Source organism: Asparagus officinalis, chromosome 10, assembly GCF_001876935.1.
Source record: "Asparagus officinalis chromosome 10, Aspof.V1, whole genome shotgun sequence".
NCBI lineage: Eukaryota > Viridiplantae > Streptophyta > Magnoliopsida > Asparagales > Asparagaceae > Asparagus > Asparagus officinalis.
This window is the reverse complement of record NC_033803.1, coordinates 62,084,767-62,097,146: the sequence shown is the minus strand read 5'-3', so window position 1 is coordinate 62,097,146 and position 12,380 is coordinate 62,084,767. Positions and strand designations below refer to the sequence as shown.

General features: G+C 40.3%; 2 protein-coding genes across 9 annotated transcripts; both read right to left on the bottom strand.

Annotated features, from left to right (window-relative positions):
• Window positions 914–4,153, bottom strand: LOC109826272 (WAT1-related protein At1g44800-like). 8 transcript variants are annotated; one of them, XM_020393276.1, is made up of 8 exons: window positions 4,023–4,153; window positions 3,594–3,921; window positions 3,131–3,193; window positions 2,923–3,039; window positions 2,621–2,849; window positions 1,548–1,706; window positions 1,328–1,479; window positions 914–1,220 (listed from the first exon to the last, which is right to left on the bottom strand). In XM_020393276.1, exons 2-8 carry the CDS (start codon window positions 3,794–3,796, stop codon window positions 1,055–1,057), a joined length of 1,089 nt encoding a protein of 362 aa, XP_020248865.1. In that variant the 5' UTR covers window positions 3,797–3,921; window positions 4,023–4,153; the 3' UTR covers window positions 914–1,054. The 8 variants fall into 8 exon arrangements, with proteins under 8 accessions (XP_020248865.1, XP_020248868.1, XP_020248867.1 ...); XM_020393279.1 differs by having other exon boundaries at window positions 2,923–3,006; XM_020393278.1 differs by having other exon boundaries at window positions 3,131–3,190.
• LOC109826799 (uncharacterized mitochondrial protein AtMg00810-like) lies at window positions 8,923–9,339 on the bottom strand. The gene has a single exon (XM_020393819.1). The coding sequence runs from the start codon at window positions 9,337–9,339 to the stop codon at window positions 8,923–8,925; it is 417 nt and encodes a 138-aa protein (XP_020249408.1).

Genomic DNA, 12,380 nt, shown 5'->3' with positions numbered 1-12,380 from the left:
TGCAATAAGTAGATTGATTTTCTTCCATTCACGCCTTATGTATCAGTTGCTTTTTTTTCTTTGCATTTCATCAGGCTTTCTATCTCTTAATCAGGTTCACCCTTTCAGGCCTTCATAAATTATTTTATGATTTTCTCTGAGAATTCGCAATGAAGGAAGTGCAAATGTTATAGTCGTTGAGTTTCTCCTATTTTTTGGTTCTAGTTGGTGATTCTTTCAAGTGTCATTGTAAATCTAAATGATAGTTATCAGAAAAAAGAACCAAAAAATATATATTTCCATGCCATAAATTTCTTTCTCACTATTGCTGGAACTATTTTTTATTACTCTACCGCATAAAAATTGAACTTTTTCTTTGTTGCACCTGTTAACATTCCCTTCTACTACACCAAACCCAATGATCTGAATCTCTGGTTTTGATGACGAATAATCTTGATAAAAAGTAAATCTTCCACGAAGTAAATTGTTAAATGATCTTTCTTATCGTTTTAGGATACAGTTAGTCAAACTTCAAAGAACTTAGTAACCATGGAGTAACTTAGATGTACTTTGCGTACAACGAAAGCTACATATATTGCATTTTTTCTTTTTTTTAAAGTTCCATGCAACAAGTGTTTCAGTGATCATGCATGGTTGTGAGATTCAACTTTCAACTTTCAATGCTCATTGCATGGATAATAATCATTCCTTTTTTTTTCTTTTGTCTTAACTGGCGGTCGATCTCTTCAGTTATGCCACTGCTCGTTTGCACTTTATGACCATTAACTGCAGCACTAACGAGAATAATTCAATCCATAACATACTTGCATATAAATTCATGTTTGCTATCTTGGTCTTCCAAGCTTAGGATTTCAGCCTCTTCTTTCAGCTGGAGCCTGTAATGTATTATTGAATTGTTTGTAGTATTTTATCATTTTAATTTTCCCAATATCGTATATGAACCGTAGTGATCAAGGGTCCATGGAACTTGATCAACTTAAACATTCACATAATAAACAAATTTTGAAGTGCTCAACTATAAGCTGTGACCAACTTCTAGGAGCCCCTTTAAGTTCTAAACCTTTCCTCCAATATAAATGGTTGAATCATTACTTGCTTCTTTTTGTTCATCATTAGCTAAAGGAGCAGGTTTTTGGGAGTTTCCATCTGGTTCTAGGTCTTTTTCCTTTCCCCACAGAACCAAGTAGAGGCCAATAATGACTATAACTCCTCCCGTTATGCTGCAAAGACAATATGAGAATGTAAGGATCCTATTATGATGTAAACACAAGACAATTTAAGGTATAATATGAAATATCCAATGTGTTCTTGTAGTTTCAATTATTACCTTCCTGTGTATAATTTTTCACCAAAAATAACGTAAGCTAGAACTGCGACTAGTATTGTCGCAACAGGGTTGAACATCGTCACGAATACAGGACCTTTTTCCTTAGTACACCACAACTGAATGAAGATTATCAGACCAGAACATACTACTCCCTGCATCATATATCTTAAAACTAAGATTTCCTTCGTAGAAATAAGAATACTACACAAAATTTACTTACGCCGTATAAAATACTCCAAAGGTTTATGTCAAGCCTAAGAGCCCAGTCCGCTGGTTTGTGTGCTACACATACTGTGAAAACAGCTGATTGCGCCCCTCCAACAAAATTCATCCATGTAGTAAGTGATAGCTGTGCTGGATATCTTTTTAAGGTTACAGCCTGCATTCAAGATCAAATTTCTAAGCACGAAAAACGTATTTAATTAATTACTGAAGGCACTAATAATAATAATAATAATAAATTAATCATATATCTGCATTGTCCCTTAAAATATGCATGTTTAAGAGTGATGTGTGTGTACCTGTCACAATATTTCTGTGATGCATAACGTGTGAGGCATTAATCATTCTCTATTAATCTATTTATTTCAGTTAACTCTCTTATGTAGTTAATTATTGCATCTACATGGCCAGAAACTGTCTTTATACTGCAATGTTGGTGACTCTGTATTGGCGTACACTTCAGCTCTAATTTTGCAAGCTCTATTATATTACAAATTGATCCGTCATTTTATAAATGAACCCAGACACTGCTATTTTCCTTGACTTCCAGAAATCATGGATATGGAACTGAGCATCTTTAAAGTTTCTCGGGTTTCCTTTTTATATCATATAGGTGGTTTTTCTAGCTGTAAAAGATTCCACAGAAATGAGCCATTTAAGCAATCCAACAGAATATCATTCTGAACATTAGATTTATACAAATGTCATGGTAGGGCTTGCACCCTGAGAAGCATGAACATGGACATTCTGACACAAATAGTAAAACTATACATGAAAAATCAGGACGATTCAGCGAAAATATCTTGTTGGCTTGTGTCTAATATGACATGGTTTCACAATAGAAGTGCATGTGCTACATGACTTGTAAAAAATCCTTATTCAGCAAACTTCCTAATTGAAATTAAGTTCATCCTCAATGAAAGTAATACATAACCATCATCATGTTAGATGTTCTTTTAGGAGAATATCTTTCTTTTTAGAGTAAACAAAACCTACATAAATATGTTTTATCTGATAGTAAGTTTAGTAACATGTCATATTGGTTGAAGTATATGATGCAGAAGGCAATACCTGCATGATATACCATATGGACCATGTTATGCAGCTCACTACGGTAAGAATTGATCCTTTCACCCAACTTTCATGGACAACACTTCCTTGAATATGAATTAGTGCTTCCCATAAGTTCTTCACTGCTGGTCCTTTATACAGTGTCATAATTGTTACCCCGGCTAGGGAAACTAAAGTCCCTACAATCTTCGCTATCCCCCGAGGGCTCTTAAAATCGAGTTTTTCCAATCTAAAACCCAAAATATAGGTGGCTCTAAGTAAAGATAATAAGTGGACAGTGTTATTACTGGGAGTTTGCATACCTTAGGAGAACAGCGATAACAAATGTCAAAGAAGCAATGGTGTTAACCATAGAAGAAACAAATGCAGGTGATGTATATTTCAAGCTGGCAAAGTACATATTCAGCGTTAGACTCACCCTGCACTTCCAAAATGTTACTTAGTTGTTATCCATCACTATTTGCTGTTTTTCTCATTTTATACATACATATAAGTTGTTGGTATGCTCACCCAAGAAGGGAAAGAACAAAAATCTCCCAAAACAAAGCCCATGTCAACTTTGGCCTCATTCTTCTGGCACAAATTGAAGAGGAAAAAGTATTAGTTTCAATCATAATTCATTTATAATTTGATTATGATTTTAGTTCAGCTTTATTCATTTCTTAGTAGTTTGAAAATTTCATTCGTAAGGGCCAGTTTGTCAACCACTCAAAACTGGGCCAGGATTGATCCTGGTCACATTTTGAGAAAAATTACCGTTTGGAAGAAATTGGGCCAGGATTGGCTCTGTTCTTTTTACACCTTAAAATATCCCTTAGACAGTTTAAAGCTGGACCAATCCCTAGTTTATTTCTACCCCAGCGAGGATAAAACTGGGCCAGGATCAATCCTGGCTCAGTTTTGATCCTAGCCCAATTTTTGAGGGTTCAGTAAACTGAACCAAAGAGATTCAAGAGTTATAGGATGGATGTACCTTTCAAGAAAATAAGCGAAAGGCAACATAACAAAGCCACCAACAACATGCCGATATGTTATGTAGACATGAGGATTCATTCCTCGGTTGAAGGAAGCTTCAGTGATGAAGTAGAGCAATGTATAGCCTATCTGGGCGAGAGTCATGAGAAGATGCGCCTTCAATCTCTTGTACATTCCTCCCATTTGAAATAGCTTGTTCATTGACGTCTAAATGTGTGTATTGTTATATTTCTTCAAACTAACCCGTCCTTGTATATTATATAAAAAGCGAATTTATCTGGACTGATTGTTCTCATTCTTTCTGCATGGTGGCGGCATCATGATCACTGGGAATCAAACATCATAGAAAGTAAATCATATAAGATTACTTACATGATTACCTGAGAGAAAAGGATAGCCAATATGAGGAAATTACAGAATGCTATACTTTGTTCTTTTCTTGATTGGGATGTGATTGTCTCCTTTTGTTGAGCTGTACAAGTGAGAACTGATATCTTCTTTGAAAATGGAAATGAACTAAAATCTTAATCTCCAGCCGAAAGGTGATGTCCCTACTTGTAAGTGGAGGAGTTGTGGGAACTAGAAACTCTTGTAACCAATTGTTGGTTTTTTTTCCTTTTCCCTGGATTTGCTAATTGTTAGTGTGTTTTGAATGAGATCTTGTTAGTAAAGTTTTTAAAACATATTTTTTAGTGGGGAGTTGAATCATTAGTGGGAAGTTATTTAGGAAATATGGGCACATGTGTATCCACCACCAGCATGTAACATTTAATTAGCACTGACTTTTGGTAATGCAACACGATATTTTTTGGTGAGAAATGATATGATCTGTGCTGTTCATGGTAGTGAATTATGGTTAAATTTTGTAGTACTCAGTTTGGTATCATGTACTTTGAATAGTAGAGAATTATGAGGTTTATTACAAACAATTATCATATTTGGCACTGAATGTATATATGCTTTACCTATGTAGAACATTAGGAGTTGGGTAGGCTGTAGAAGTGTTAGAAAATGCTGCTGCGTTAACCATTACAGTTCTCATGATGGATTTCCTCACACTCTTAAATCTATTTAAGGGAAAGAAAAAAAAAGTAATATTTGCATGCAACAATAAACAAGACCGTAAAGCCACACATTTCATTCAAGCCTGCATTTTCGTGCACGCTTCTGGTGGCAAAGAGAAGCACAGATAGTGTGTAGGTATGAGAAGTGCTTGTTGACGATTGATGAGGAAAAAAGAAAAAGAGGGGGAAAAAGAGAGAGAGAGGAAAAGGAAAACTAATTTGACTGTCTACGCTCATGCTTTTGCCCCATGACATGACCGATTATGAACTTTATCAAAGCGCCATAAAGCTAAAGTCACATTTAATATGAGCATCACAATGTTGTTGCCTTTTCATGTTCCTTTACTTAACCAAGACCTCCAACATTGGCTACGTAAGTTTTTCAATACCAATCTACTCAAACTAGCTTCAGATTCCCAAACAGCGGCACTCTCCTCAGACAAACATGTGTTCAGAGAGTGGATAGCCTTCTCATCAAAGTGTCAGCAGTGTTCACCTACGCCGTGCTACAGTGTTCACCTACCCCAAATAGTGTTCACATACCCCCATGAGAAAACTTATAAATACCCCCCTAAGTTTGATTTGTAAGGTATCTCAGTATTAGAGAGAGAGAAAGAGAAAGATACAGGTATAAGTAATATCATCGAGAGATCTTGAGAGAGAGTTTGTGAGAATTCTTGGTGAGTATCTTGATCAAGAGAGACTTGGCATCGACGACTTGGCCACATGAGCGAGAAGAGGATGCAGATTATGGCCGCGGGAGAGAGGCTTCCGGGTTTGAGAAAGATCGATTTGACTTTCTGTGAAGACTGCATCCTAGGCAAACAAAAAAAAGGTGAGCTTAAACAAGACAAGGCCGACTCCAAAACTACAAAAATTAGAGTCGGTGCACACCGACGTGTGGGGACCTGCGCAAGTCTCATCTGTTGATAACTCTCTTTACTTTGTCTCTTTCATTGATGATGCTACTAGAAAACTGTGTGTGTTCTTCTTGAAGCACAAATCAGATGTTTTCATCATCTTTAAGAAGTGGCTTACCTGTGTGGAGAACGAAACAGGCAATAAGCTGAAGTGACTAAAGTCTGATAATGGAGGTGAGTATTGCAGCCAGGAGTTTGAGAATTTCTACTCATCCCATGGGATTAGGAGATTGAAGACCATTCTAGGCACACCTTAGCACAACGGAGTGGTGGAGCGTATGAATCACATTATCTTGGAGCGCGCCAGTAGTATGAGGATCCACTCCGGATTGCCCAAGAGTTTTTGGGCCGATGCTGTGAATACTGCTGCATACTTAATCAACCACGGGCTATCTGCGGTTCTCAGTTATGAGATACTTGAAGAGGCTTGGACCGGAAAGAAGCTGAAGCTAGAACACTTACGAGTATTTGGTTATGACGCCTATGTCATGACCAATCCTGAGACCGGTCAAAGCTTGATCCAAAGTCAAAGAAGCTTTCTTTCATCCGCTATGGAGGAGATGAGTATGGGCACCATTTCTGGGATCACGTTACGCGCAAGGTAGTGCACAGTCGTGACGTCGTGTTCCATGAGGATGCGGTGTACAAGACCAAAGAGATGAGTAAGAGTCAGCTATCTCCCCCTCTTTTCCTAGATACTGCTGACAGTAAGGACGATGGTGAGATACCAGTCAGCATAGAAGACGGAGACCAAGAGAACGTGCCTATGCACAACAACAGGATGCAACAGAGCTGCTGATCGCAGTTCACAAAGCTCCAAGAAATCCGAGTGTACCAGAGAGGTACCTTTCCAACATTAATTATTTTCTCCTGACTGACAGTGGTGAGCCAAAAAGCTATGAGGAGGTACCGTAGACCGGCAAAGCTCGGGACGAGTGGAAGTCTGCCATGGAGGAAGAAATGAAATCATTGACGAAGAATGGGACTTGGGAGCTCATAAAGCTTCCAAGAGGGCAAAAGGCTCTTCACAATCGGTGGATTTATCTGGTAAAGGATAAAGCCGATGGACGGAGATGCTACAAGGCGAGGTTTGTAGTGAAGGGCTATAAGCAGAAAGCAGGGATAGACTATTCTAACATTTTTGATCCCGTCATCAAGTTGACCACAATCCAGACTATGCTAAGAATTGTGGCGGTTTGAGATCTCTATCTAGAGCATATGGATGTGAAGACGATATTCCTTCATAGAGATTTAGAAGAAGAGATCTATATGCATTAACCAGTGGGCTTTGAGGAACGAGGTAGGGAGGGACTCGTGTATCGCTTGCGCAAGAGCTTGTATGGCCTGAAGCAAGCTCCTCGATGAAGGATCTGGGTCCAGCAAACTACATTCTTGGGATGAAGATCATCAGAGACAGATCAACATGTAGGCTGAGGTTGTCTCAGAAGGTCTATATTGAGAAGATTCTTAAAAAGTTTGACATGAAGAAAGCTAAACTGGTGGGCTTGCCGTTTGCGAGCAATTTCAAGCTATCGAAGACCCAAGCACAAGAGACTACTGAAGAGCATGAGTTCATGGCCAACATACCATACACATCTGCTGTCAGGAATTTGATGTATGCGATAGTGTGCATGAGACCAGATATTACACAATGAGTGGGAGTTGTGAGCCGCTTCATGAGCAATGCAGGGAAACACCACTAGGGTGTGGTCAAGTGGCTTCTACGCTATTTGAGATGCTCATCCAACTATTATCTTGTGTATGGCGGGGTGGATTTACAACTAGAGGGCTTTTGTGATGCAGACTAAACCGAGAATATAGACTCAAGAAGGAGCACGAGCGGCTACATTTTCATCTTAGGTGGTGGAGCGATAAGTTGGAGATGCAAGTTATAGGATACTGTGACTATGTCGACAATCGAAGCCGAGTACATGTCTGCAGCAGAGGTAGCAAAAGAGTTGCTATGGTTGAAAGCTTTTCTTCTCAAGCTTGGGGTAAGCTTTGAAAAATACTTCATCCACTGTGACAGTCAGAGTACCATTCACTTGTCAGAGAATGACACATTCCATGCTCGGACCAAGCATGTTGACATGAAGCATCATGCCATACGGAGATTGCAAAGCAGAAATGAGTTTAAGCTTGTAAAGATTAATATGAGGTACAATCCAGCCGATATGCTGACCAAGCCAATTCCTCTCGAGAAGTGAGGCTATGTACAACCTCATATGACCTTCGTTGAGAAAGTTGAGGATCGTGCAAGACGCTAAAGATACAAGACATCCGAATGATGCAACTAAAAAACAGAGTTCGTTGAGGAGACTCTCCAAGTGGGAGATTGTTGAGAGAGTGGATAGCCTTCTCATCAAAGAATCAGCAGTGTTCACCTACCCCCATGCTACAGTGTTCACCTACCCCAAATAGTGTTCATCTACCCCTATGAGAAAACTTATAAATACTTCCCTAAGTTTGATTTGTAAGGTATCTTAGTAGCAAAGAGAGAAAGAAAAAGATACAGATATAAGTAATATCATTGAGAAATCTTGAGAGAGAGTTTGTGAGAATTCTTGGAGAGTATCTTGATCAAGAGAGGGTGTTCTCTTTTATCTTTTTCTTTCGTAACCTTAAAAGGAATATAAAAGAATTGGGCATCATCGTTGCACCGTAGAGTAGCTCCGTAAGAATGAACCATGTTATATCTGTGAGTAATGTGATTGAATTCGTGTTTGCTAGTTTTATTCTGTGATTCCAAGTTCGTTTGGGTGTGTTTCGCATCTTCGTTTGAGGCGTTCTTGTTATCGTGTACCCTAACAACATGCACACTAGTTATTGACTGAGTGTTGTGTTTTTTTGACTCTCTAGATTTTCAATCTGATGCCATCCAGAGTGACACTCAGATTATATGGGATTTGGTGCTTATAATTCCTTGTACTTCCATTTGTTTGTTGATCCATGCTCATGGGCATATTTTGTTTCGGCGCATGATTTCCCTTATTATACCTAGAGATGTCAACTCTTTAATAGTCAAACATTCAATTGAATTGTTGAGATAAAAACTTATCTTTTACTGAATACCACTTGAGCTTATATAGTGCCCTACAAAAACACTCTTACAAATAAGACCCTACTAATACATATATCTCAACATTCGTCCTCAAGATGGGTGAAAGATATCCACTAAGCCCATCTTGTTACATCCTCTAGCCATTTCTACGGAGCTAAGTCCTTTGGTCAGAGAGTCGACTGTCTGATCTTTAGTTGGAACATGGCCTAACTCTAATAGTCCACTGTTCAACTTCTCCTTGATGAAGAACCTATCGATCTCGATATGTTTAGTTCTATCATGCTACACTGGGTTATTGGCAATACTGATGGCTGACTTGTTGTCACACCACAGCTTCATCTTGGCTTCCTGATCCAGCTTCAGCTCCACTAGCATACTTTTCAGGTACAACAACTCCGCAACTCCCAAGATCATAGCTCTGTACTCTGCTTCCGCTGTCGATCTTGCCACCACCGTCTGCTTCTTGCTCTTCCAAGAGACCAAGTTGCCTCCTACAAAGATGTAGTAACCTGAGTTGGACCTCCTGTTATTAGCACAACTAGCCCAATTAGAGTCACAGTAGCCCTCAATGCTCACATGATCATTCTTCCTGAATATCAGCTCTTTTTTGAGGGCACTCTTCAAATACCTCAGGATCTGGTACACTGCTTCCATATGACCCTTCCTCGGGTCATGCATATAGCGACTCACTACACTCATTGCAAGGAGATATCAGGACGTGTGTGACTCAAATAAATCAACCTGCCTACTAGCCTTTGGTATCTGTCACGATCAACTGGTTCTCCTACCTCAGCACCCAGCTTAAACATCTGGTCGATCGGTGTAGCTACAGGTTTGCACCTGAACATCCTTGTCTATATGAGAAGATTTAGTGCGTACTTCCTTTGAGAGAGAACAATCCCCTCAGCTCCTCAGGCTATCTCGATCCCAAGAAAGTATCAAAGCAAGCTAAGATCTTTCACCTCGAACTCTTTACCTAGTCTCACTTTGAGTTGGGCAATCTCCTTCTCATCATCCCCTGTAACGATCATATCATCCACGTACACAACAAGCATAGTAATGTGGCCTCCGCTTCGTCAAAAGAACACAGTATGGTTGGCGTTGATCTACTGGTACCCTATACCTATCATGGTTATTTTGAATCTGTTGAACCAAGCTCGAGGAGATTGCTTTAGCCCATAGAGAGACTTCTTCAATCTGCAAACCTTATCCACTATCTGATCCGTGCTAAATCCTGGTGGTATATCCATGTACACCTCCCCTACTAGATCCCCATGAAGAAATGCATTCTTCACATCTAGTTAGTGTAGCTTCTATCTACCATTCACTGTCAAAAAGATCAAAGTTCGAACGGTACTCATCTTCGCTACCGGTGCAAAAGTCCCATCATAGTCAATACCATATGTTTGACTGTACCCTTTTTCCACCAGACGTGCCTTGTAGTGTTCAACCTGACCATCTGGATTGTACTTCATAGTGAAGACCCACTTGCATCCAACTGCTCTTTTTCCTTCTGGTAGCTTTACTAACTCCCATCTGCGGTTTTTCTCGAGAGCCCCTAGCTCCTCGTGCATAGCCGCTTTCCACTTTGGATCCTTCTTAGCAACCTACCAATTGTTAGATAAAGTAACAGAGTCCAAAGATACAATGAATACTCCATGTGCAGATGATATGTTAGCATATAAGATAAACTGGGCAAGATCCCAACCATATCTATCGGGAGGATGTCCTGCATTGCTGCGAGTAGTCCTCCGTACTGACATTGGAGTGAGAGGAGTAAGAAGAAGAATGATATCACCTATGTGGGAGGAATCTGGGGGTGGTGTAGGTGTCGTAGGAGTTGGGGTAGACCGAGACAAGAGACTTGATAGCACCAATGGCACTGTAGGTATCGTTCCCTCAATCTGCTTCCCCTTCCTACTATAGGTAAGTAGCTCCCCCTGAGCTGTGGGCCTAACACCTCTTTTCTCCTCCTCCTCTTCTTCTTCATTCTCCTGCTCTTCCTCAACCAATCCTCCTTGCCAAGGAATTGATACAATAATTGATTCCACATTTTTCACCAAACTCTCACAATTGCCCTCTCGCCTCATACTTCCAGTATCGGGCGAGTCACTAAAGGGTGAAGTTATCTCCAGGGTGTAATATGGATCGAACTCTCGAAAATGCACATCCATGCTCACAAACAGCATCTTCTCTACCGGACTCCAACAAACATACCCCTTCTGTGTAGCAGAATATCCCATAAAGATACACTTCACCGCTCTAGGATCAAGCTTCCCAACGGATGGTCTTTTGTCCTTTACAAAGCACACACAACCAAACACCTTCAATGGAAGAATCCCACCATTATCTTCTTTCAACATCTCACACGAAGACTTCTACTCCAGCACTCTTAAGGGCATCCTATTGATCAACTGAGCTGCGGTCAGAACGGCTTGCCTCCACAATATTTTTGGGACATTCATGGAGTTCATCATGCTTCTAGCAACCTCTAGAAGGTGTCGGTTCTTCCTTTCTGCTACCCCATTTTGAGCCGGTGTGTATGCACATGTGGTCTGATGCTGTATTCCTTGAGTTGACAAGTTTCCCCAAGTGCTCTGTTGGTATACTCTGTCCCATTATCAGACCTCAATACCTTCACCACTACTCCTATTGAGTCTGAACATACCTATGAAAGTCTTGGAAGCAACCAAACACATCACTCTTATTTTTCAACAAGTTTAACCAAGTAACGCGAGAGAAGCAATCAATGAAGGTAATAAAATTCTTATATCCATTCATAGAACTTGTGGAACAATGCCCCCAAATATCAGAATGTATCTGATCAAATGCACAATAACTCCTATGACCAGAACTAACATAAGAGCTTCTAATAAGCTTTCCAAACTCATATGCATCACACATAAGTTTTTGTTTATTTGCTTTCTCAAATAAAGATGGATACAACCTACTTAAAACACTGAAGGATGAATGTTCCAAGCGCTGGTGATGGAGCATCAACACATCTTCAACACTCATCTTAGGTCCTACTCCTACTCTCTCTACCATAGACACCAACACTGAGTCCAGCCCTTCACGATCTAGGTACCATAGTCCACTACTCCACCCACTCCACCCGCCAGTCCTAAGTCTTCGTTATGTCCCCTTCTCCTGGAAGATCACCTTGGGAATGTCAAAAGAAACAATACATTTTAGATGGAGTATGATGGCACTAATGGACAAAAGATTTACTAGAAAGGAAGGAGCATGCAAAACATTGGATAAAGTTACAGAACATATACAATTAACTGTACCTTTATCAACCACAGGCTGAAATGTACCATCAGCAGTCTGGATGCTATCAGCCGATGCTAGTTGAGTGTATGATGAGAACTCACTAGCATTCCCTATCACATGTTGAGATGCACTGGAATCGACTATCCATTCTGATGATCTAGTGGGAGATATAGAAGCAAGAGCATATGTGTCATCAGTACCTTTGGTCGGATGAGCATAAGTCGTAGTGTTGCCTCTGGGGGAAAGAACGGAGTGGATGCCTCTTCAGTCCCACTCTTCTTATCTCCATCACCTGCTACTCTCTGCTACCATTAGATTTACCCGGTTGCCTCCTCTTCCACCTCGTCGACCACCACGGCCACGACCACGACCTTCGAACTGTCCACGTCCACCCGAATTTCCCTCCTTGGGTGGCTTAGGACAAGCATGTCTCAGATGACCTACATCACCATAGTTGTAGCACT